Below are 25,326 nucleotides of genomic sequence, written 5' to 3'. Positions count from 1 at the left end.
GTGTGTGTGAATGGGCATCAGCAGAAACAAAATAAAAATGCAACATTGCGCTCATATGAAAAAAGGAATAATAACGAAGAACAAAACAATATGCATGGATTCTCTTGATGGGAGTGTAAAATACAAAATGTCTTTAAACCGCCCACAACGAAAAAAAAACAGCAGAATATTATATATGTATATAAGAACCAATTAGATGTATCTCTATATGAGTATATGTATAGTATAACAACAGTTCCAAGGCAACAGATAGATAAGTCATGTAGATATATATATATAGCTGTGAACCGTTCTGTCTGTGGGCATGTGGGGGTGATAATTAGTAATGGTAAACGCACATTACCTTTAGCAACAAAAAAACAAAAACAAAAACAAATGGGAACAAAAAAAACAAAACAAAAACGAAAAAAAAATTTATTTAAAGGGATTATCTCCCGTTAGCACATCTTCTTTGTCAGATTTACAACAACACCAATGACAACACACCCACAAAATCACGAGAAGCATCGTAACCCCCATGATTACAGTCATGACAATTCCCATCGCAATTAATCTCACGCAAAGCGCATCACATTCATTCACTTTACCAAACAATGTAGGGACCTGAATACTGATGAGGGACGCGGTGCCTGGCCCAGAGTACAACGCCAACGTTTTGCGGTACGCGCCTTGAGTAATCATAGAGTTGGCTTCATCGGCTGGCCATACATGCTGCAAAGCTGCATCGGCATTATCCTTGAGAACTGTCTGATTGACAGAGACTCCAACCTGCAGGTTGCCAGATGTTTTCAGAGAATCAATAGTTATAATTGTATCAAAGGCATACCTTCGAATGAGCTGAGATGTAATATCGGTGATGAGGGCGTTTCGAAGTTCAGCAGGTTTGCTCTTAACCACAGACTCCCAACCAGTGCCGCTGAACACCATGACATGCTCCGACTTTGACGATCGTGCGGAAACAGGGTGCGAAACAAGTAGTGCAAACCAAATGAGAAAAAGGAGTGGGCCTGTGTTTCTCATCTTATTGAAGAAGTTCCCTGGATTTCTTTGTGTCTTGATGGTTTCTTTCAATAAGGTAAAGGAAAGAAGAGCGTTATTTGATACGAGGAGAGAGAGAGTGTGTGTGTGAATGGGCATCAGCAGAAACAAAATAAAAATGCAACATTGCGCTCATTATCAGCGCCCATATGAAAAAGGGGGATTCAAAAAAGAAAGGCAAAAAATGCCTCATGAAATGCAGTACAAGTGGTAGCTTTGGTCCTGAAGGGAATTCCCAGTTTATTCAAGAATGCAGGAGAAACCACCGCAAACACAGACATGTTAAAAGATACTTCTTCACTTACCTTTAAGGTATTTGATACACAATGCCGTTTATTTTCTTGTGTTTTCTCTGTACATGTGTTTAAGATACTGTTTTCACGGTCACCTTTGCCTTTGGAAGTCCAACAACTTCCCGCATTATGGCAACAATATCACCTTTCTTCTCACGTAGCCGATGTTCTGCTACTGTACGTTCCCAACCGAGTTCAGACATTAGCACCTCCACGTCCTCATTTTTTACTGGTATCTGCGCCAGTTCATCTGCTTTTTTCTTCTCTGCTGCTTTTTTTTCCGCTATTTCAGTAAAGAGTTTTCGCATGCGCTCTTCAACGGACTGCTCGTCATACGCGCGGACATCCGTTGCCTTCTCGGAGCGATTGGAGATGGAGTTCATGCACTCCTGTACATCTGATTGCCGGGTCATATTTTTTTTTTTAATTTTTTTTAATTTATTTTAATTTCACTTGATGTAACAGGATGATTTGCCTCAACCAAATGGTTCTGTGAATGCCACCAGAGCTTCAAAAGAAAAAAAAAAGGTTATCTGGGTATGGGTATGTGGAATGTATAGTTAATCCCTCGCTTAGCTCAGACTACACGAGACCGTTAAGATGAAGGAAGAATGAAAAAAAAAACAACAACAACAACGTTGATGCTCAGAATGATATGTATACACACATATATATAAAGGCAAGTAACAAAAAAAAAAAAAGAAGGGTACAAAAACATGTTTCACAAAACGAAGAGAGAAACGGATAAAAACAAAATGGGCAAAACCCCGCTACAACTGTGGTAATAGTAATGATCATCAATGACAGTGCTGTTATTGACAGCAGTAGAGAAGAACAATATATATATAAAAGAAGAAAAGAGCATTCGCCCTTTTTTTTTGCCCCTTTTCTGTTGTTCTAAGCATACCTCAAAAAGAGAATACCAAGAGCAATATCACCACGACACCTCCACAACTCAAATATAAATATAAATATATATATATATATAATCACACCGATATGGTATTCCTGCTCCCTAGGCGACTCTGAAGCCGTTCGGTATGGATTTTTAGAGTATCTAGTGAACCCTCTAACCTCGAAAGCATCTGCTCCAAATCTGTCAAAGACCGCCTGGTCCCAGTAGCAGTAGCAGTAGGAGTAGCATCAGCAACAGTCGCTTGTTGTTTTTGTTGATGCTGCATCCGGGGTGTCTTTGGCGTCGTTGTCAAACTCATGTGCCTGTCTGCCTTCCCATGGAATTCCTGAAATGATGAAAGTCCTTGACGTGCTCGCGGTGTACTGACGGGGGAAATTGGACGGGAGGTTTGCGGTGTGACCCCGGGTGAGCTACGTGGTGTGGGGTTCATGTAATCCTCTACAGTTCGGATGGAATGGAGGAAAATTGCTTCAAAATGCCTCAGCTCACGCCGCATGTCCCTAAACGTGATGACCTGCTGCGAGAGTAAATAGGCGGCGATTTGTCGTGTAATGACTCCTTTCCGTGCCCGCCTTGCGGCATGTAATCTCCATGCCCGCTGGAGGACCTTTGCGGCGTGAGGTGGCAGTCTGGCGCGGATGGCGTTGCTGCGGAAAAGAGCGTGCAGATGTCGTCCGGCGGGCCCGAGACGTGTGGTGGTCGCGGCGGCCCCGATGACCCCCACGAGGGCGAGAAGGCCGAGAAGCCACGCCGCCACCGCCGCAGTCCGCCCGGCCGCCGTTACGGGGGTCACATCGCCGAGGCCGACGAGGGAGGCGCTGCCAACGGTGAGATGAACGGCGTCCACCCAAGGGAGTCCCTCCACCCGCGCAATGAAGGTGCCCAGCAGCAGCAGCCCGCCCACCAGCGCAGTCACAGGAAGCAACAGACCCCAAGAGAGCAGCGAGCCCCGCAGATAGAAGCGATGGGTAAGGCGGGCCTTTACAACAGATGCCACCCCACGAGCAAAGCTGGAACCCTGCGTGGCATTCGTCGCATACATTACTACCACGTAGAAACGAAGGAGGAGGGAGGTGTCAAGCCACATAAACCAGCTGTCCCTCGCTAAACCAGGAATGGGTGGAGTTTGAATAATCCATATTAGCATCTCTAGAAGCATTTTGTCAAGAAGAGGTGAATGAAAGACATTCACCGTGGGTTTATCACCAGCTCGGTTGGTGATCCCATATACACGTGCCTTGGCACGATAAATTCCAATGATGGCAGCCTCACCGGCGAGGGAAAAAACGAGAATAAGGGAGTGCGTGATTACAGTCTCTTCAAAAAGTGAAAGACCATAACAGATAATTGCTAAAAAACACATTGCCCCACGTAGCCAACGACGGTTCATCATTGCCTGTTCAGACCGAGACAGTAGACGGGTGCTTTCTGTTACAGGAGGAATAGGAGTGGGTTCATGTGGCCGCAAAAGCCGTTCAGCTCGTTCACGAAGCTCCATTACGTCTACCCTCCCTCCCTCTGGGGTTCGATAATAGTTTTTTTTTTTTTTTTTACTTCAACTCTTTCCTTTCTGTTCAATCTGCTCAAAATACCCGTTTATTTATGTGTACATTTTTACCCAAAGAATCATATAGACCAGAAAGATGAAAGAAAAAAAAAAAAAAACATAAACAAACAAACAAAAAAAAAAAAAAAAAAAACAGAATTAGATACAAGCATGAGAAAGTTCTACACATCAGTCACAATACAATATGTAACGCATATTTTCATTATTGGGTAAATCTTATGTCCGTAACGCTGATAGAAAGAAAGAGAGGCAGAACTAAAAAAAAATTAAGGCTAAAAAAAAAACAACGAGAAAAATAAAAATAAATAAAAACTCAATATGAACCGGTTGAACCTTCCATTAATTTTTTTTTTTTTTCATTCGATAGCATCCAAATAAATAGAGAAAAAATACATGCACACATGCAAACACACAAAAGTTGGCAACAACATTTACTCATCATCATCACCATAATTCCTATCCTCTCATTCTTCCGTTATGTGTTTACCTTTGTGTTTTTGTGTATGCCATTAGATATGCAGCAGTTGATTTATATATATATATAATTTATGGATCTATCGCTCGTGTGAATGAGCGAGACTGGGAGGGTTAGTCGCTGCTGTCGCCAAAAGGGATTCTATAGTTGTTGTTAATTCTCTGCATTTAGTTTCTAAATCCTCTACCTTATCGAAAAGACTCCCAATATCAAGCGATGGTACAGCACTAGTAGTAACTACGTTTGGGGCACGTGCTCCATCCAAAAAGGAGGAAAAACTGTTATCTAAGCTATTACTAATAATGGCTTGCTCTACTTCTTCACGTGTCGGCATTTTATCTTGTTTCTTTAACAGTAATTGCATAAAGGCATCCACATCACTCTGTCGCTGAGTGTGTCGAGCTGCACATTGTGCAATATACAGTTCTTCTCGGTGTTTATATTCTGATAACCCCACAATAGGATTATGTCTTCTCTCTCGAAATAGACGTGTTGTATACACCCAATCTTGTCGTACATAACGAAGTCTAGAAATAGTATGTGTGAGGGACCATGCTTGCAATAATGTTTTAACTTTCCGTATCCTTGTTTGTGGTAGTTGAAGACTAGCGCGGTGAAAACGCCATGCTTTTTGAATTACACGTGCAGATTCATTTCGTACCTTATGTGAAAGTTTGTGACATCGCATCAAAACGTACATATTATATTCATTCTCATCCTGTACGAGAGAACCATGAAGAATAACAACCATATACGCAATAAGAAGAAAACTTACAATCCACGCTAACACAGTTACCAGTCTCCCTGTGGTCGTTGTGGGTGAAAGATCTCCATAGCCAACAGTACTGAGGGTTTGAAATGAAAACCAAAGACCATCACTTAAAGAGACATGTTCTGCTTTACTATACATACAACCAATACTAATCCACGAAATCAGTATTGTAAAGCAGGTAACCTTTGCTTTGCTATACACAAGTGCAGTACGTATAGTAAAAGAAATACTCAACGGCAATCCCACTACAGCTGCCATAGCACGACAGAAGGTACGATGGACATAGACAGCATTATGAATATACACCACAATAACATAGAGACGAATAAAGATGAAATAATTCAAAAGCTCAAAGAATGGTCGCCAAAATAAAATAATAGGTGGAGTTTGAATAATCCATATTAAAATCTCCAAAAACATTTGATTCACAAAAGGTGAAGTGAGAACACTGCGGTTTTCTTTATACATGACATTCGTAAGTCCTGTATATTCTGCCTTAATACCGTACACCTTTATAATAATTAATATGGCTGCAATCGATACAGCGAGAATGGTCCAGTTCACTACTACATCTGCACGCACTAGGGAAAGGACAAACACCACAATAGCAAGCAGCGCATGTACTCCACGCAACCAGCGGTGATAAGCTGCGAGAAGCTCTAAATTAGCAATTTCATTCGTTACCACAGTTGGGGCATTACGTATACTCACATCAATATACAATTCATCCCGTAGAAGGTGTTTCACGCGGGTACCGAGAAGTCGAGGGGCTAAAGTAACTGCCTGTGTTTTTTTTCGAATGGCACGTAATGCTCTACTGCCAGCATTTCCACTCCGTTTTCGTGATGTTGACATTGAACTGGTTCGTGTTTCCATTTCACACGCCTCACCAATACTGGTCTCTCTACCTCTCCGCATATTTAATATGTAATGGGTTTAACCACTAAAAAATATATGTACGTACTATGTTCCTCGTTGAGAAGGTAACTTTCTTTCTTTTTTTTTTCTTTCAAAAGAATAACGAAAAAAATAAATAAAATAAATATCTTCAAGAGATTTTCCCCCCAGACGTGAGTTACCCACTACCTTCCCTATGTTTTTCTTTCTCTTTTCGTTTTGAAACATTTACAAAGAGAGAAAAAGAGAAAGAGTAATAATAATAATATATAGGTGAAACAAAAATCTGATTACTTATTTTGAGATCAACAAGAAAACAATACAATACAAAAAAAAACAATATGATTATATCAAATATAAATCATAGCAATCAATGCAACTAGAATACATTGTGACCAAGTGATAAGTTTGGTGGTCAAACACACACACAGAACAGGAGCCATTAGTTGGCACTGCTTCCCACTCGTGCAAAAAAAAAAGAGAGGGAAAGGAAGAATACAAAAACAAACAAACGAGCCATAAACTACTTCAATTAACAGAAACAAAATAGGAGATAATAAGGAGAAGAAAAAACCATGACCAACTGTTTATTTTATTTATTTATGAATGCATCCATTTAAATATCAGCCCTCTCATTTATGATTATTATTATTATTATGTACAAGACGACGCAGATGCTCTTCACACTGTAGTAGTAGATCCGCTACATGTCCTTCCCTTTTAAGTTTCTTCTTCATCTTACCACTATCAGTGTGATGATTGACATCATTATCATTATCATTATCGCTCTCACTATCGTCATCAGTTGATGACTCTGTCATGCGTGTGAGTTCCACCTGCAGTGCTACTTCCCTTTTTAAAGCGGCAATCTCACGTTGCTGCAACGCCACCTCTCGTTCGAGTCTTTCAATGTGTCGCACCATTACAGGAATAACACACTGCTGGAGTGCCTCCTTCTGAGATCGTTCCTCACGCAGTACATGTGAGAGTTGATCAATAATGAAAAGAAGACGCTGTCGATCATCATTTGCATAGGCCTGTGCGAAGGAATAGGAGGGAGTACTGAAACAGCAATATTGGTATTTAGAAGGTATCCTCTCTTCCCCAGCATAAGGATCAACACTAGTCTTATTATTATTATTATTATTATTATTATTATTATTATTATTATTATTATTATTATTATTATTATTATTATTATTAGCATTGTCATTGGTAGTGAAAATTCCTCTTAACTGCGTTGATCCATCTATAAGGTTAACTAATACATGTGCCTCGGTATCTGCAGTAGACGATAGAGGAGCATGTGTACCCTGTGAGAGTACTGGTATTTCTTCCTTCTTTTCCTTTTCTCTATTCTTTTTTATCTCTGTATACGGCGTTGCCTCCCGTGTTGAACTACGCTGTCGTGGAGAGGCAGTACTACTGAGAGAGATTGAGGGACCCCGATGGAGTTCACTATTCAGTTTTGGTGTTGCCATGGATACTGCCGTCGCTGCTGCTGCTGCTATTGTATTCTTCACATGAGGAGACATTTGATCATCTGAGGATATGGAGTGAGAGAGTTTATAAGACTTGGATGAGGCAATTGCGTTTTCACCTACAGAATCACTTCTATCTATATCTTCTACTTCTTCTTCTTGATGATGATGATATTGTTGTTGTTGTTGTTGTTCGCGTCGTCGTTGTTTAGAACGTCGGTGAAGCTCAATAGCTTGCTGTTGTAGACCTTCTTGGCGAAATAATTCCTCTTCCAGTAGTGCAAACCGCTGTTCTATTTCCCCAACACTAACATGTTCACTTGTTGTGCTGTTATTATCGTCACTATCATTACTCCCACTATGACTCTTCTGTCGGGCCTTAACAATGAGGTGCTGTAAATGCAGCAACGCCTCCTCTACATTACTCATTAGCAAACTATCTTTTCTATGGGTTTCTATATATGTATATAAATTAGAGAATGATTATCTATATATCACTCCTATTTTTTTTTTTTTTTTAACTTCTATTTCTATGCTTGCAGAGAGAGGCTGTTTCCCAACCTGCACCCCCACCTGTTCTTCTTATTCTTCCACAGAATGTGAGACAGATAATAGTGTTGTATACATAATAAATAAATAAATAAATAAATAAATAAATAGAGAAACAAAAACAAGAAATATTAGAGAGTGATATACATTAGATTAGTGAAATAATCTACAGATCTAACATGCGAATTCACTTCTACAGAAGACAAGGAAATTAAAAAAAAATGAAGGTAGTAAAATAAAAACACTTCTGTTTTATCTGAGACGTTATTCGCATTAAAATTACTCTTCTCTTTTCATGTTGGTCACACACACAGACACACAAACACATCCCATCCACACGTTATATATATATATATATATATATATATATAGTATAAATAATGTATGTATATATGTTTGCATATCTATGTGATGTTTTTCTTCTTTTTTTTCAATTCTTTCCTTTTTCATTTCATTTTAAACGTTTCTTTCAATTGTCTTTTTTTTTGTTTGTTTGTTCGTTTGTTGTTATTATTGTTGCTCTTCGAAAAATTGTCATAAGAATAACAACAAGGTGAAATATTTATCACCTCACCTTACGCTGTTGTTGTTGATGTTGTTGTTGCTTTTCTTCATTCCCACTGGATGTCAACGCCCGGGTATGATACTTCTTCTTATATCCCTGTATCTTACTCAAATCAAAGAAGCGTGCCTTCTCCTTATCCTCCACCACCTGCCGCACAAACTGAAGTCCCGCTATATTGTAATCCATTCGCCCAACGGTGCGGTCAAGTCCTTCGGAAATCAAACGGCGAAGGGCGGCGAGTCTACGGGCCCCATGCGCCTCCGACACTTCACCCGCAATCGCCGCACGTGCAGAGGCGGCAGCCGCACCCGCTCCACCCGCACAAGTGCCCGGTGAGACCGTTACAAGCGCCAATACAATCTTCGCAGCAATCTCATAGTTTAACACCGCCCGTTCCTCTAGCATGGTTTCAAGATAATTAAGTAGGGCATCCACATGAGTACTGGTGAGTGAAGAGAGAGCATGGCGTAGTTCACTTGGGCGTACACTCTCAATGATAGACCAGAGATATTCCCACACCGATTTATTTGCAAGTAATGGATGTGGTGGGGCAAGGTCTTCTCTATTCTCACGACGTTGTAGTTCTATACTGACAAGATCAAGTGCTTCCATTAGTTTCTCCGCAGCAGCCGTAGTGGCAGTTGTAACTTGTCCAGCCACACCAACTTCTGGATTCTGCTGTTCAAGTGTTTGCATAGCTGTACGTTTCGCTGCTTCCTCATCCATTGCCTCTTGTGCCATACGTTCTTCTTCTTCCTCAGGAAATACAATATCTTGTGTACGGAGGAAGCATCGAATACATTTATCCATTCCAGCTGTTGCAATACAGGTTCCATTTGCTGTGGCGGCCAGTCCCCATACCCCACGTTGATGTTGACGGAATACCTGAATCATAGTCCAATTATCTCCATCCCAGTGTTTGACAGATCCATCCAGTGAGACTGTTAACAGTTGATGTGTACCTTCTAAAAAGGCCACTTGAGTGACGTAGTCATCATGTGCATGAATAGCACGATGACAATCACCAAAATCTGTACCCCACAATCGAAGAGATTTATCCATACCCACAGAGGCCACAAGTGTGCCATCTGTACTGAATGCGGCTGCGGTTGGTGGTAATTTATGACCAAAAAGCACAAGATACGGTTTCATTGTATCAGCGAAGAAGAGTTGAATATTTGTGTTCTGAAGACCCACCGCCATAAAGCGATTGTCTGGACTAAAGGCAAGAAAGAGTGGAGACTCCGTAAGCTCAATTTCCATCGACTGCAATAATTGTGGTTTGGCCTGAACAGACCTCTTAGGAGGATGTCCCTCCTTATGCTTATTTTTTTTATCCTCTTCCTCATCCTCATCATTAACATTCTTTTTGTGGTTATTATTATGTTTACGCCTGTTACCACCACGTCGGCCTCTTTCTTCATCATCATCATCATCATCATCATCATTATTATTATCTTCATTACCGTCTTCCTTCTTTTCATTCTCATCTTTAACGAGTGCGAGTGTCCACACAATAAGACGACGGTCGGCACCAATAGTAACAAATCCACTTCCATCTGTTCGCCGTGCGATGTGCCGTACTCCACCAACGTGTACACCTGTCTCTGCAAACACCACTGCAGCTGCTGGTACATCCACAAGTAATACAGCTCCATCTTTTTGTCCTACACAACATAAACTTGGCGAGATGGCTGCCATGGATACTGCGTCTTGTAGTGGGATGTGACTTGTGCAGGTTAAGGCCCCCACAGCGGTGGGATGTCGTACATTTGCCTCCTTCGCATCATAATAGTCATGTGGATTGGTACTCATGGCCCCATTATCACCATCATAGTAAGAATCTTGATTACCGGTGATGGAAACATTCCATAACATAAGTTTCTCTGCACTTAAAGAAAGTAATGCAGTATCATCCTCAACTAGGAGGAGTTCACGAATATCTGATTGATGTCCCTCTTGTAGGGTGTGACGTTGGGTAAGATCATCAAGAGCCCATGTAGCGGCACCTTCCAATTCGCTTGTAGTTAAAGATGTGGTGTATGTGCGAATATTATTGTTATTAAAAGTGACAGCAATATGTAGACGACCACTGTCACGTAGACCACTACCACCACCACTACCAATAGTGCTGGACGGTGGGACGAAACAAGCACTTCGTACCTTCTCATCCATAAAGAATGTTCGTAAGAGTACAACTTCCTCCGTAGCGGTAGCTGTAGGTAAAGAAGAAGTTGTAGGACCACTGCTGCTACTAGTACCACCAGCACTATGATGTGGAGTCTTCTTTTTGCTATTACCATTGGTATTACCATTGTTATCTGCAGTTTCACCCTTTATCTCTCCATTTTTTGCCATACGTCGCTTTTCCTGTTCTTCTTCATTATCATCATTATCTTCTTCTTCTTCATCTCCCAATTCATTCTCTTTCTTCGCCGCACGTCGCTTACGTTTGCGTGAGACTTTCTTTCGAACATCTTCTCGGGTTAAAATACGAAATACTTCCAATGTTTTACTTGTACATGCCAACATAAAAACACCATCATGTGAAAAAGAGATAGAAGTAACAGGTTTTTGAAGTTTACGTGGGATACTGCCATGTTCTACTACCATTGCCTCTTCTTCAACTTCATCATTATTCCTTTTCTTCTCCTCTATTTTCGTAAGAGCTTCTGTGTTAAAGACCTTTAATTGACTCTCACGTAATCCACAATATAAACGCCTTCCAGCACTGTCCAAACAAATGGAGGAGACCTGTGCATCGGATGCAACAAGTGTCTGCACACATTGTCGAATACCAATATCCCAAACCTTAATAAGTCCATCTGCTGCTCCAGTTACAACCATTCCCATACCTACACCTCCAACGGCGGCAGCTGCACCTTCCTGTGGGACAAACTCAACGCCCACAACACCACCACGATGTCCACGTAGTCGGAAAGAGGCCTCTTGAGTGACGAGATCCCAAACCGTGAGATCTGTGTCTTGTCCACCACTGCACATACAGGTGCGTTGGGGATCCACGGCGAGGGCAAGAACAGCGGTGTCTGACTTGTGTCCAAGTGCATAGAAACGACAGACAGGAAGGCCATAATTAACTGTCGGTCCACATGAGAAGACAGCGACATGACCATTCTGATATCCAACCATTACCATCCACCCACTTTCTTCAATACGTGGATTGGAGGATACAGTTACGGCTTCCAATGGCACCACACGGAGTGTAGTGACTTCCAACGGCATCTTGGATTCCGCTGGTATGAGTGTATGCTGCAAGACCCCACTGCGAACAGAGTAGACACGAACAGCTTCAAGACTGGCAGCGAATAAAACAGCTGCCGCCGTATCTCGCTGTCGAGCTCTACTCTTATTATTGCCTGAGGTCGTCTGATCTGCATAGGATGGACGTGCAAGAACGCTGCATAGGGATAAGGACGCATTGCTGGCGACTGCCCCGCCCTGCGGACCAACCGTGTACCGAAGGTATGTTTTCCCTACCATGAGTTTCTTCTTCCGTACAGAAAAGAAAAGAATAAAAAAACAAAAAAGAAAGAAATCAATTTTTGTATATACACATAATTATATTTGTTTAATTGACATTTTTCATATATATATATATATATATATAATATTCAATTAATATATCAAATTCACTTCATTGTACACGTTATTTCCACCTCTCTTTCTTTCTTTCATTCTCTGTTAAACGACTTAGTGCTTGCAACCATCACACACCTCATACGATACCGCCAAGTTTATTCTTCAGCATCCACTGACCTTTTTCAAACATAATTCCACGAACACGTGCGCTTGTCTGCCGTGCTGTCACCTCAAACTCATAACGTACTTTTTTCGTATAATACTTCTTGTCTGTTACGCGCAACTGTGCATGGCCCGCCTTTAACAGTTGTCTATAGAGTGTACAGGCCTGTTCTGGTGTGGGTTCCACCGGTGCGTAGTAATGACTGGCGTCAATGCGGCGGAGTTCAAGTTGCTGCCGTCTCTCATTTGCACGGGCAAAGTCCGGTCGTCCTTCTTTCCACCACCGCCGCTGACCACCAAGACTGCGAAGTGTAAAGCGCAACATGTATACCTAAACTAGAAAAAAGAAAAATAAATGATCTGGTTTCTTTTTTTTTTTTTGTTCCTTTCTTTTAAAGTTTCTCTTACCTGGTCCTCCCCACCCCCACTTTTCATGTTTATTGACAAGAAAAAAAAAGAAAGAAAAGAAAGAAAAAGAGAACAGAGTACAACAGTATCACTTCATTTCTTTCATTATATTTATTACCTTTATAAATAAATACTATAATCGTTTACTTAACACCACCACAAGAATTTCTTTCTTTTATAACACTTTCTTCCTGTTTGTTATATCAGAAAGTACATATCCATGGAATGCGTCAGTGAATGCATCTATCTAGTTTGCATCTAGCAAAAAAAAAAAATAATAATAATAATTTCTATTTCTATAGAGATACTGTCACGTGTAAACACACACACACACACACACACAAAAACACAAATAAACAAAACATGTTCACTCTTTCTTTCGTTAACTTCTTCTTCATGAAAAATTACAGAGATGATGGGGGGTCTGCCCAACTCACAACAGGCTTCCTTGAAGATGATCTTGACGTTTCCCCTTTCTTTAAGTTTACCATCCTTCCTCTTGCAACTGTTACTGTTACTGCTGCTGACGCTGATGAGGATGATGTTCTTATTTTTCTTATTTTTGGTATTTCCTCCATCACTCCATCTTTTTCACTGGACGCACGCAGGGGAACATTTTGACCAGAAAGCACGTGAAGATTTGATTTTTGAAGAAACTCAGCTCGTTTCATTACTGTTGGGATTTCTTTCTTCTTACCACCAATGAGGCCATTTTCCTTATCTAAGTCCCTTTCCTTTCGCTTCTGTTTTTCTTTTTCTTCTTTATGTTCATATTCTCTCGAAATATCCTGACTACCACGAGATTTTATATCTGTAGTGATGTTCACATGTCGATTACGCAATCGCATCATTGCACGCATCGCATTAGGCCCTCGACGCCGTGGAGCGTCTTGCAAGACAACCATCACGGCAAGAAAATCCCCATATAATGTCTCTGTAATGAGTGTATACGGTAGAATGATATCTCTCCATCGGGTTAACAACTCTTGACGCTCCAATACAGCAGAAAGAAAGAGCACACGGCGTTGTTGCATTTCTCTCACACCAAGACGTGAGAGTATCGCACTGTGTAATAGTAATTGTCGACGATAGCGTTGACTTAGTTCAATAAATGTACGATCTTCATACTCATGTTTGCATAATGCCATCATTGGGGTACTAGAGGACTCCTTCGTAATTAGGGATAATGTTCTTTTTCCTTTTTCTCCCAGTATTCCTACAGCTTTGGCAGTCGCCAGAACACTAGGTGGTGAAGGTGAAGATCCACGTTTTGTACGCAACTGTTCTGGATTTGGCAACAATATTGGGGAATGTCTGTGAGCAACGGAATGACATTCTGAAGGAACTATTATTAACTCCTTTTCGTTTTTCTTTTTCTTTTCATCATCATTATCATCCTCCTCCTCGTTTACGTCTATAACAATAACAACATCATTACTATTACTACTACTAGTAGTAGTAGTTGTACCTTTCTCTTGCATATCCTTAGGGGTTACAGTACTATGGGGTACACTGATACCTCTCTTTACTGAAGAGGAAGAAGAAGAGCGGAGAGAATGTGTTTGTGGTTTTATCACTTTCTTTCTCACCACCACTACCTCCTCCTTCTCCTGTTGTTGTTCTTTTTCTTCTTTTTCTTCTTTTTCTCTTTGTTTTTGTTTTTGCAAGAGAATCAATCGTTGCTTTTGTTGCATTTGCCTTTTACGCCACTGTTGTTGACTGGCCTTCACTGTGGCCTGTTGTTGTTGCTCCATTGCCTGCTGCATCACCACACGTCGTTCACGGTATTCCTGCAGAAGATAACGTTCTCGAACTCGTTCCTCTAATGCGATAAATATCCCTCGTCGTTTTTTCGCCTCTATAGACTCCACCAAACATCTTCCTTTTGTTTCCATGGTAAATAGTGTTTCTGCAAGACTATTATTATTATGAGATCCCAGAGAAGGAGGTATTTTAGAAGAACTATTCACAGAGGGAATGAGACCAAACATTTCTCTGGCTTTCACGACTGCGGTGGTATTAGGTATATCTATTGACTTTCTAATGAGATTCCCTGTATTCATAGTGGCGTGAGACATTATCTTTATATCATATGATCCTTCCATGTTATTCTTCTCACCTTTATAGTTATTGTCATTGTCGTTATAAGTATGGTCATGATTACACATCTTGTTAAGATTCTCATCTTTATCTTTATCTTCTACTGTTGCTGCCATGGGGAGACATGTGATTGCAGTTTCCTCTAATCTACGTATGAGGTGTTCACGCATAACTTCTCGACGTTTACGCTCCTCACACCACATCATCACTCGCTCCTGTTGTTTCTCTGCTTTTTGCCGTCCTAGACACATGGACTGTCGCCCACGCAGTGCTGTTTGAACGGTGATAATAGCCTGCCGATGTGCACGACGGCGAAGTGGCAACATATTCCATCGCCAAGACCAGCGGGAACGTAGAAATGTTTGCAGAAGGATAATACCATATGTATACAATTGTAGAGATGCGGAATGACGTGCACACTCCAATTGTTCAATCGCTACACAGTCATATATTTTCAATATACCACAGTCCTCCAATACAGTAATAGCCGTAGAAGAAGATGATAATGATGATGATAATAAGACTGGTGTATTTTCTTGTTTATGTATAATAGTAGAAGTATAAGAAGAATGATGATTACGATGATTTCTTCTCATCACAGCCTTTTTTGTCATCATGATTTCACTACCATACATACCCACCTCATCACATCCCACTACACATTGTTGTTGTTGTTGTTTTTCTTTCTGTTGCTGCTGCCATTCCATTTTCTCTTCTTCTTCTTCTTGTCCATACAGTAATTGTTCTTGTTGTTGTTCTTCTTCTTGTTGTTGTTGTTGGTGTTCCTTCTCCTCCTTACTGGAGACATACGCTGTGTAATTTAACCCAACAGCGGAGCAAATAAGTTTCGCCTGATTTACCGGCGAAAAGCGATGAAAGTGCGTAAGCGAGATATCAAATAAAGGTGGAAGAGGACAGAATACATTAATCACATCATCTTTTACTTTCTTCGTGGAAGAAAAGCTAATACGTTCAATACGTGGCACATCCACAATCATTCGGTAATGTGAAATAAACTCCGCAAGTGTAAATAACCGCAGTGGCTTTCTTTGCCGTTCCACACTTTCTAAAGGAAAGTCTTTTAATGAAGATTGGAGTGTTAACACTTCATCTTTACTACAACCAACCATCCAGCGACTCACCGCCAACGCCGTCTGCGGACGATCAAATGTTCTATCTGAGAGCCCAGCCGTTATTATAGTAGTAGTAGTATTAGTATTAAACAAGTTAAGAGAATCGAAAATACTCAGAAGTTTCACTCCTGCAGGGGATAAAGAAAAGAAAAATGCACGTTGCTTTCTTGTCGAGGTATCCATCTTATTACAATGACTCTTACCCTTATGGCTTTTCTTCTCATGTTTAGATACAGATTGAAGTTCACTTTGTTGATTCTTCATCCACTTTATCCAATCTGTTAAACTAATATCTCCTAACAAATTCCGTCTACATGTCGTTGTTGTTTTATGTAAAGATCCTGCAGATCTATCCTCTAATCTCATCTCACGCTGAAACCGCAAACGCAATGCTCGAGAAGGGGAGTTTACATCACTGTAAAGATTCTCATCATTACATCCATTGCAAGAGGAGGCATAACTACACAATTGACGGGATAAGACTACATTAACACAACGTAATAAGCTTGGAACTACCTGCAATAATAACCAATGTGCAAATGAGGCGAGAAAATCATGAAATGACAATTTGGATGGACCACTAAAGAGTATATGATGTGCTTCTTGAGTACACAAATGTGTGTTTATCCAGTGAAGAGCCATACGTCGTCCTTCTTCACAGACGGTTTTGCTCTGAGGAAACAGAAGGAATGCGAGTATTTCAATGAAATGATTCTGTTCTGCGGTAGTAAAGGGAATTGTATTAGAACTATACTTATCACTATTATCATCATCATCATGAGATAATAATAATAATGATGATGATGATGACATCTGTAGATATAATTCAATATGGGCTACAATAGCCATTGCATATGTAAGTTGCATACTATTCTTTATACTCCACTTCTTCCTATTGTTATTTACACAACTTCCTCCTCCTTCTTCTTCTTTATTACTATTACTATTATCATCTGTGAACTGTTGGAGCACTGGACGGCAGTGTTTGTGAAAGACTGCAATCGTACGATATAACTCACATCGCCCATCCAAAGCCGTATGCACATTATGATCACATGAAGTTAATGAACTACTATCGACTGTAGACCAATAACGCTGTAAATTGGCCCAATGTTCTTGTATAAGCCGTTCATCCTCCACACCTAATAAAGCCACTCTAATTTCCCCACATCTATCTACGATATTATTATTATTATTATTATTACTATTACTATAATAATAACTGTTAGTGTGTCCTTTGGTGAAGAGTAGACGGACGCCAGTGGATGGGGGAACCCAGCGAAGAAATCCATCCAAGAACAACTGCGTCCATGTACGCAGAGCCATAAGTGTATTCTCCACACGAGACTGCGATTCCCAAGAGATGATGCGCTGAGTTGCACCATCCCAGTTGAGTTCTGTTTGAAGAAGTAATGCACACATCATATCTTCCCACGGAGAAACAACAAGAGATGATGATGTTGATGATGATAATAATGTTGATGTTGTTGATGATAATTGTTCTTCATTGGAGTGAAGAGAATGTATAGAGTACGGCCGGAATAAAAGGGAACTTGCAGATGAACTACAGAGAACATCGTGGAGATGAATGTGATGTGTAAGCATCACCACAGTGGGCCATGAGAGCAAAGTAGTGGAAAATACTCTTTGGCAATTATTATTATTATGATTATTATTATCACTATTCCATTTTTGTTCATTGGCTTTATTAGTGGTGTTCACATTCACATCACCTTCGCTCCTGTTAGTGTCAATAATAACACCAAAACAACATGCCTTATTCTTATCTTGGAAACCAAACACACGAGTACCTACCAACATACGATGCGCTTCATCCTTTACATTAATACTATTACTATTACTAATATTATTATTATTATTATTAGTAGTAGTAGTAGTATGAAGACCAGAATAAGTCAATGTACTTGGATTACACAGAGATTGATCAGGTGAAAGAGTAACAGAGCGGAGCTCAGAATGACTGACATCACTCATAGGAGAAATTGAGATTCGCTCATTCCATTGTACACTTGACATTCCTCTACCTATCTCTTTCTATGAAATACATAAAAGAAGCAATACTTCCCTCTCCTCCCCCTCCTTCTTCTTTTTTTTTGTTAGCAACACTAAGAAAGAAGAGAAGTGGTTCCCAGGCCTAATCCTCTAATGTAAAATAGTAACAACAAGGAAAACGAAAAAAAAAAAAAAAGAAATAGCCAATAAATAGATTATTAAAAAAACGCCCAAATATAAATGGAATACAGGGGAAAAACCCCCCAAACTTCATACAAATCAATATATATATATCCAATAAAAGATAAAAGTTACACGAAATAAGGTTATTGCTGTGCAATGCGTATATCCACCAGCATCACCTCTCATCTTTTATTATCATCTCATAAACACAACAACAATATTACAATAGTGATGATTACGATGTACCGCGACGACCCTGCACATATGGAACCGCTAACGGTACACTATGCATGGAACCTCGACCCATTTCTTTATATTCCCCAACAAGGCGTAGAGTCTTCTTTTTCGTCTTTTGCTTCTTTTGTTTTTTCGGTTTTAACTTCTCCACAGATTCCATTACCTGTTCTTCCTCTTCTTCTTCCTTCTCACCAGTATTATTATCATTATTAATATTCTCATCATCTCCAAACGTTTCAAGAAGAAGTTTTGAACTTCGAGTCACAAGTCGTCTTTGCCGCATTTTCGCAATATCATATAAAAGATCGGGAGCCAATAAATATCGATCCAACTCTAATGCCTCTAATGCCTCCTGCTGCTCCGCCTCCATCGCCACCTTCTCTGATAATGAAGCCATATCATTATTCTTATTATCACTACTATTCTGATTGGCATCCACTACTTCTGTAAAATAGATACGATTTCTATAATCATCTGGGTCAAATGTCAAATCATGTAATAAATAATGAGCGAGATCATGTGAGGTGAGTTGAATAATAGGAGACCCACAGATAATACCAGTGCGGCGACCAAAGGGAATATGCATACGAACAACAAAAGGAGAAGTAACATAAGGTACAGCAGACGTCGTATCTTCTTCTTCTTCATCTTCTTTCTCTTGAGAAGAGGACGGTGTTGTTGTTGGTGGCTCAATGCCGGCATGTTCGGCCACTTGATGGAGAAACTCCACAACTTCTTCATGCATCCACGTACGCGGCATGTTGTGTAGACGTACTGTGCGAGGTGAACGATGTGAAGATGAAGAATGTGAAGAAGAAGAGGAGTTTCCATCTTTATTATTATTATTATTATTATTATTATTATTATTAGTAGTAGTAGTAGTAGTATCAGTAGTACTACTAACTCCTGTACTTGTTCCTATAGGTTGGGAATCACTAGAGCCGCTGTCAGTGCTGTTGTTTTCTATATGAGAAGTAGATGATGGAATTGTTGTATTGTAGGCTCGCACGGGTATACAGAGTGTACACCTACACATACCAGGGATATTATTATTATTATTATTATTATTATTATTATTATTATTATGATAACTGTGAAGAGAAGAACAGATGGAAGTGGTGAGTCGTTCGTGATGGAAAACCCGCGATGTGTGATGCCGCAGTGAGAGCGGATGAAGACTATTCCTGTACAGGGAAGAGAAACCTCGCATCCCTTCTAATATTACAGGAAATAACAATAGAAAGACTCTTTTATTTTTATGTACAAAGGAAAAGAAAAAAGAAGAGAAAGATAAACAGGAGATTGTGAAAGAGAGAGAGAGAGAGAGAGAGAAAACAAAACAAAAGGAGAATTAATAATACCAGTAATACTGGTGAGTAGTAATAATAGCAAACGATAATGGAGAATATATATATATATATATGTATATATATATATATAGATGGAGACACGAACAAGAGGTAAACTACTCAAATAGAAAAAAAATAATACTCATACAGACTAAAAGGAATAAAATAAATAAATAAATATCGTCAACGACATCACGATGTCACAATAAGAAAAAAAAAATAATCACTATAATAATAATAATAATAATAATAATAATAATAATAATAATAATAATAATAATAATAATAATAATAAAAGAACCGTAATATTAAAAAAATATTTCATAACTCTCTCTCTCTATATATATTCTTCCTTGTCTACAACATTCTTCTTGTATCCTGGTGCGAGAGATGCTGAAGAAGCAGTTCTGTAGACGGCACAGAGAACAATCCACTCGGCACCGATGGCCCTTCAATCATCGACGGTGTCTCTAACAACTGCGCACGAATATTCTCCGCATATTGCCCAAATGTATCCATGCGAGCCGCCATACCTTTTCTCTTTCCCCGCCGTGCAGTTCGTCCAAGCAGAAATGGCTGCGGTATGGTTGGCCGTGGATTCCACGTCTCACTACTGCAGTGACGCCGCACTTCTTCTTCTTCCGCCCGCCGTGCCGCCTCTCGCACTTCCCGCGCCTCTTTCATTCGTGAGAGAAATGATCCCACACCATTTACATCAAACACACAATTTGGATCCTCTGTATGTATACCACTCTTGTTATTGGTATTATTATGATAATAATAATAATAATAAGGATTATTATTATTATTATTATTATTATTATTATTATTATTATTTTGACTCTCCCCACGAGTAGAGGTGTATTGTGGATGAAATGGACATTCCGCCTGTTCTTGCAGAAGTGCCTCATACACCGCCTGCAGACGTTTTGCATCTCGTCTTTCCTGCCACATCTTCAACCGACGGAGTAAGTGATGGACACTACTGCTGCTTTGACTGCGGTGGGATGAGATGGAGTGTGTGCGGCGAGTGGAGGGATCTACATCTACTCGCCTTGGTAGAGGTGATTCCACTTCTTCTTCTTCTAATTCTTCTTCTTCTTGTTCGTTTGTTTGTTTTTGTTTTTCTTTTCGTAAGGGAAATATCTGTTCTTCTTCTTCTTCTTGTTGATGATGATGTTGATGTTGATGGGAGAATGATTTCTCATCTTCCCATAGTGGCCCTTCTGCGGGATTGCCATCCCCACACCGATCTCCACGAAGAATACTCTCTACTATAGCCTCAATGTCCTCCTCATCCTCATCCTCATAATCACCTCTACTGTGAACATCTTGGCTATTGAATGTGTTCTTATTGTTATTATTATTGTTGGATATTTTTATCGGTGGGATTATCCTTGTATCTCTCTTCTCCACCGCTGTTTGCAAGTCATCCTCATTCTTATTCATACTATTGTTATCATTATTATTACTATCATCATTGTCACCATTAATAAGAAAAGGAGATGATGAGACCATTACGGTCTGCATTCCCAAATAGTGATCGACCAGACGGTCAATATCTACAGCAACTTCTTCTTCTTGCATGTCTCTTTTTCACTTCTCACCAGTAAAGAAACCTTTGAAAACGATATATATATATATATATATATAAAGAGAGAGAAAAGAAAATATAAATAAAAAGAAAGGAATACCATACATCAGAAGAGACCATAACAATAAGGGCATTTTCTTACCACAATTATATTCGTTTTTTTTTTTTTTTTTGGAATTGATGAAACAAACGGATAGCAATCATAATGAGAGAAAAAAAAAGAAGCACTAGCTATAAGAAAAAAAAAAGGAATGAAGCGCAAATAATAATAAAAAGAAAAGAAAAAAAAAGGGGAGGGAAATATACTGTTTATCAGTCATAAGCAGAAATCATGTGTATAATCAATCATCACTCATATATATATATAGACACAGAGAGAGAGAGAGACTCAGACATAAGCACAGACACAACACACTAGAGCAAATTTACTTTGCAAAGATACGCTTTTTTGTATATTTTTTTTTTTGTATTCATTCGTCCATTACTTTCTTTCCCTCTTTATTTGGATCCATTCACTTTTCTCTCTCACGTACAGTGTGGACAAGCTATTTTTTCTTTACACAACTTGTGATATCTCGTACCACATCGCTTGCATGCGACCACACTTCTTCTCTTGTTATTACGATTCCCACCACGCACCAACTGCATGGCTGCAGAGGCTAAGAGAATGAGTTGTGGATCCCCATTATTATTATTATTATTATTATTATTATTATTATTATCTGCTGTGTGATAACCCTCTAGAGATGATGATGATGATGTTGAGATTGTGGATCTTGTTAGGGTTTCAAGAAGCCGAATACCAAAAACCTCAGCGTCTATGAAAGGCAATCGTGCCTCCTCTTCACGATCTCCACAGAGTTCACACACAGTTGTTGTGCGGGCCACGCAGAATGTACAATCATGAAGAAGATGTTTTTCCATCATTTGAATTTGCGTAACGAGATAACGTACAAAGTCCGGTTCCTTCTCATCATGACTAGTCGTTTGACTGTTCACTCCAATCATTGTACTTGCACTAGTAGTATTAGTAGTATTAGTATTAGTAGTCATAGTCTCTCCTGCAGTAGCAAAGGAGGAGGATGTGGAGGATGATGTATGTGTACTTCTCCCTAAAGATGAGGAATGACAATAGTGTGAATAATGACAATCATCATCCTTATCATTATCATTCTCTTCCTCTTCCTTATTCTTCTTATCATCATCATTTTCATTTTCATCTTCTTGCTTTTCACAGACTAAAGAAGTGGATCGACTCTTCTCTCTATGTAGTGAACCACGCAAATACTTCATGGCTCGTTGATACGACGCAGAAGCACCTACTACACTACCGACAGTTGTCATAAGATGTACTGGATCAATAAATAATAAACTACTATTCTTATTATTATCATTAGTATTAGTAAGATTATTATTATCATTAGTATTATGGCGTATATGCAAAAGATCCATCCATGCTTTACCTCCACGTAGTTCCCGTGCTATCATACCATTCTCTTCACTATACTTTATTCCACGTAAATCACTTAATGCGTACATCACATCTGTCTCTGCATAGTATGTCTGTAGTATTGCCGTGAGTTCTGCAGATATCGGCTCTGGACAACATCTTAACATACGAGCACAGATAAGAAACCAATGGCGTAGTATCTTTACAAGCACAACCGCATCTCTCATCGCCACTGGATGAAAGTGTTGTTGTTCTTGTTGTTGTTCTTCTTCTTCTCTTTCTTCTTCTCGTCCACCCATTGTACAGCAAGGGCGATTCCAATTCCGCCGCAGCCACTCATAATGTCGTCCACACACACGTCGGGTGGTGAAATCCCAATGTGTTAACACCAAAAACGGCAACACCGCCATTTGATTGGAATGACAATGATGACAATAGAGTTGCGTGCAATAATGACAACGTCGTGGTTTGCGATCCAGACGGAAGAACTTCACCCCAACACCGGCAAGTGGGGCACGGCAATCAGCACAGCGATAGGCCTGTTGCTGCAGCTGCAGTGGACGAGGGAGAACAGCGGGGGGAAAGAGTACAGGTGTAAACATGAGAGAAACACCATCCGGCCTCATGAGAGGAATAGGCGCAGCGGAAGAAGTATGGGATTGTTCTCTCAGTCCTAATCGTTTTTGACGTTCTTCTTGATATTGGGCAATCATCCTATTAGCAGCAGCAAGCGTTTCTGGTGTTTGCGGAATAGGCACAGCAGCTCTCGTTGTATTATTATTATTATTATTATTATTATTATTATTATTATTATTATTATTATTACCGTAAAGAACTTCAACAAGATTCAGTAATCGAGATTCCACATCAGCATTCGTAATACCAGTTGTATTTATATTCATATGAGTATCCATCTGCTGTTTCTGTGTTGTGGTTTGTTCTTTTCCAATTGCCCTGTGGAGTTCTTCTGTATGAGCATTCACTACAAACTCATTATATATCTTCTTTGCCCCACGAAGGACATGTGTTAAGAGATCTAATCTCTCACGATAATCCTTTTCCAACTCCACAAGAGACTCTTCACGCAATTGCAGGATTTCCTCCTCACGTCGTAATGCTGATCGCGCCTTCTCCAGTTCCTCCTGTGCATCTAATAACTCTACAAAGGACATTAAGGATGATGGATGAACGGTATTAACAGCAATACTATGTGTAGAGGCTTTAGGTATTGTATGCACACTATTATGATGATCCCCATGGATTATAATTATTTTACCTTTTAAACGACTTCTATCCTTATCCGTATCATTAACACTACTTCTACTACTACTACTAGCACTGTTATTACTACTATTACTACGACTACGACTATTAGTTGGCTGTTCATGCGTATTTCTACACTTATTGTCTTCCACAGTTTGCGTGGAGGCATCAAGAACGTAGATATACTCATTTCCATTTCCATTGAATTTCTTATTCTTTTCATACCCATTCTCTTTTCGATCAACTCCCATACTTTTTAGGTGTTCTTTCTCTTCTTCTTCTTGATGTTGATGGAGTTTCTTTCTTCTTCGCTTGCCTTGCAGTTTCAATTTCTCCACATGCACGACACGCGGCAGATCCCAAAACAACGGCAATGCCTCCATGAATGAAAGTTGATATTGGATCAACACATCTGCAGAAGATATTATATGCGATTTTATTTCTCTTCTTGTAGAGATCTCACGCGTAGGGTGCCATACCGCATGTAATAAATCTAATAACTGCAATATATACTCCTCACGTAGGAGATAGGAATGTGGGCCTAAACATTGCTGCAATCGTCGTGCCTGTTCATTTCTAAACAATACAGTTTCCATATTTCCAGTATCTATTATTTCATGATTCCTACTACCACTATTACTATTCCTCCTCATCAACGCAGTAGTAGTAGTAGTAGTAGTAGTATTCGTCATTCTATTCATATTCACTTCTTCAGCCTCTATAGGTGATGGGCATAGTAACAATATCATCAGAGACTCCCGTAAAGAGTCTACTGTATTTAGACTGTGGATAAGCCAACAACGAAATGCATCTATAGCATCCGGCCGATGATGCCGTAATGTTTCTTCAAGTGGGAAATGTGTTTTGTGTTGTCGAGGTATGTGGTTTAACAGCGGCTGGACAATTTCCGTAAAGAATACACCGGCATTATATAATGGATCAGGTGTGAGGGCTTCTTCAATACTGTTGAGAAGCCGCGCCACTACATCACCTGTTTTTACTGTGATGATGGTTGGAGTTGGAGTGGAAGTAAATAATTGTTTTTCGCTTTCCTTCGCATTACTGTCGTTGTTACTATTATTATTATCATCATCATTCTCTTGTTGGATTTGGGCGAGTTGGTGAATATCTTGTATAGCGTGATGGAGTGCAACTAAAGTGGGAAACATCAATCCCTCTCTTTCTCTGTGTTTGTGTATAAATTGCCCTTTTTTTTGTTTCTTCTTTTCTTCTTTGGCTGCAGCACAGATACAAAGGAAAACAAATAAACAAACAAAGAAA

The 25,326-nt window shown here is 39.8% G+C and overlaps 11 protein-coding genes across 11 annotated transcripts; all 11 read right to left on the bottom strand.

Moving 5' to 3' along the window:
• Positions 1-414: 414 nt before the first annotated feature.
• TM35_000292020 (uncharacterized protein) lies at positions 415-1,137 on the bottom strand (the record flags this gene model as incomplete). Its single annotated transcript, XM_029028359.1, has 1 exon — positions 415-1,137. One exon carries the CDS (start codon positions 1,135-1,137, stop codon positions 415-417), a length of 723 nt encoding a protein of 240 aa, XP_028880386.1.
• A 265-nt stretch (positions 1,138-1,402) lies between these two features.
• TM35_000292010 (uncharacterized protein) lies at positions 1,403-1,744 on the bottom strand (the record flags this gene model as incomplete). The annotated part of the gene is made up of 1 exon (XM_029028358.1): positions 1,403-1,744. The coding sequence occupies one exon, from the start codon at positions 1,742-1,744 to the stop codon at positions 1,403-1,405; it is 342 nt and encodes a 113-aa protein (XP_028880385.1).
• A 576-nt stretch (positions 1,745-2,320) lies between these two features.
• Positions 2,321-3,745, bottom strand: TM35_000292000 (ion transport protein; the record flags this gene model as incomplete). Its single annotated transcript, XM_029028357.1, has 1 exon — positions 2,321-3,745. One exon carries the CDS (start codon positions 3,743-3,745, stop codon positions 2,321-2,323), a length of 1,425 nt encoding a protein of 474 aa, XP_028880384.1.
• Positions 3,746-4,368: 623 nt separating this feature from the next.
• TM35_000291990 (putative ion transport protein) lies at positions 4,369-5,979 on the bottom strand (the record flags this gene model as incomplete). The annotated part of the gene is made up of 1 exon (XM_029028356.1): positions 4,369-5,979. The coding sequence occupies one exon, from the start codon at positions 5,977-5,979 to the stop codon at positions 4,369-4,371; it is 1,611 nt and encodes a 536-aa protein (XP_028880383.1).
• A 611-nt stretch (positions 5,980-6,590) lies between these two features.
• TM35_000291980 (uncharacterized protein) lies at positions 6,591-7,868 on the bottom strand (the record flags this gene model as incomplete). Its single annotated transcript, XM_029028355.1, has 1 exon — positions 6,591-7,868. The coding sequence occupies one exon, from the start codon at positions 7,866-7,868 to the stop codon at positions 6,591-6,593; it is 1,278 nt and encodes a 425-aa protein (XP_028880382.1).
• A 685-nt stretch (positions 7,869-8,553) lies between these two features.
• TM35_000291970 (uncharacterized protein) lies at positions 8,554-12,054 on the bottom strand (the record flags this gene model as incomplete). The annotated part of the gene is made up of 1 exon (XM_029028354.1): positions 8,554-12,054. One exon carries the CDS (start codon positions 12,052-12,054, stop codon positions 8,554-8,556), a length of 3,501 nt encoding a protein of 1,166 aa, XP_028880381.1.
• Positions 12,055-12,289: 235 nt separating this feature from the next.
• On the bottom strand, positions 12,290-12,640 carry TM35_000291960 (uncharacterized protein; the record flags this gene model as incomplete). Its single annotated transcript, XM_029028353.1, has 1 exon — positions 12,290-12,640. One exon carries the CDS (start codon positions 12,638-12,640, stop codon positions 12,290-12,292), a length of 351 nt encoding a protein of 116 aa, XP_028880380.1.
• Positions 12,641-13,127: 487 nt separating this feature from the next.
• On the bottom strand, positions 13,128-17,993 carry TM35_000291950 (uncharacterized protein; the record flags this gene model as incomplete). Its single annotated transcript, XM_029028352.1, has 1 exon — positions 13,128-17,993. One exon carries the CDS (start codon positions 17,991-17,993, stop codon positions 13,128-13,130), a length of 4,866 nt encoding a protein of 1,621 aa, XP_028880379.1.
• Positions 17,994-18,387: 394 nt separating this feature from the next.
• On the bottom strand, positions 18,388-19,599 carry TM35_000291940 (uncharacterized protein; the record flags this gene model as incomplete). Its single annotated transcript, XM_029028351.1, has 1 exon — positions 18,388-19,599. The coding sequence occupies one exon, from the start codon at positions 19,597-19,599 to the stop codon at positions 18,388-18,390; it is 1,212 nt and encodes a 403-aa protein (XP_028880378.1).
• A 496-nt stretch (positions 19,600-20,095) lies between these two features.
• TM35_000291930 (uncharacterized protein) lies at positions 20,096-21,325 on the bottom strand (the record flags this gene model as incomplete). The annotated part of the gene is made up of 1 exon (XM_029028350.1): positions 20,096-21,325. The coding sequence occupies one exon, from the start codon at positions 21,323-21,325 to the stop codon at positions 20,096-20,098; it is 1,230 nt and encodes a 409-aa protein (XP_028880377.1).
• Positions 21,326-21,857: 532 nt separating this feature from the next.
• On the bottom strand, positions 21,858-25,214 carry TM35_000291920 (putative run domain Beclin-1 interacting and cystein-rich containing protein-like; the record flags this gene model as incomplete). The annotated part of the gene is made up of 1 exon (XM_029028349.1): positions 21,858-25,214. The coding sequence occupies one exon, from the start codon at positions 25,212-25,214 to the stop codon at positions 21,858-21,860; it is 3,357 nt and encodes a 1,118-aa protein (XP_028880376.1).
• Between the last annotated feature and the right edge of the window lie 112 nt (positions 25,215-25,326).

Source organism: Trypanosoma theileri, assembly GCF_002087225.1.
Source record: "Trypanosoma theileri isolate Edinburgh chromosome Unknown TM35_Tth_29_V1, whole genome shotgun sequence".
In the NCBI taxonomy this organism is placed as follows: domain Eukaryota; phylum Euglenozoa; class Kinetoplastea; order Trypanosomatida; family Trypanosomatidae; genus Trypanosoma; species Trypanosoma theileri.
Note: the sequence above shows the minus strand (reverse complement) of the source record. Positions and strands in the feature narration are given on the sequence as shown.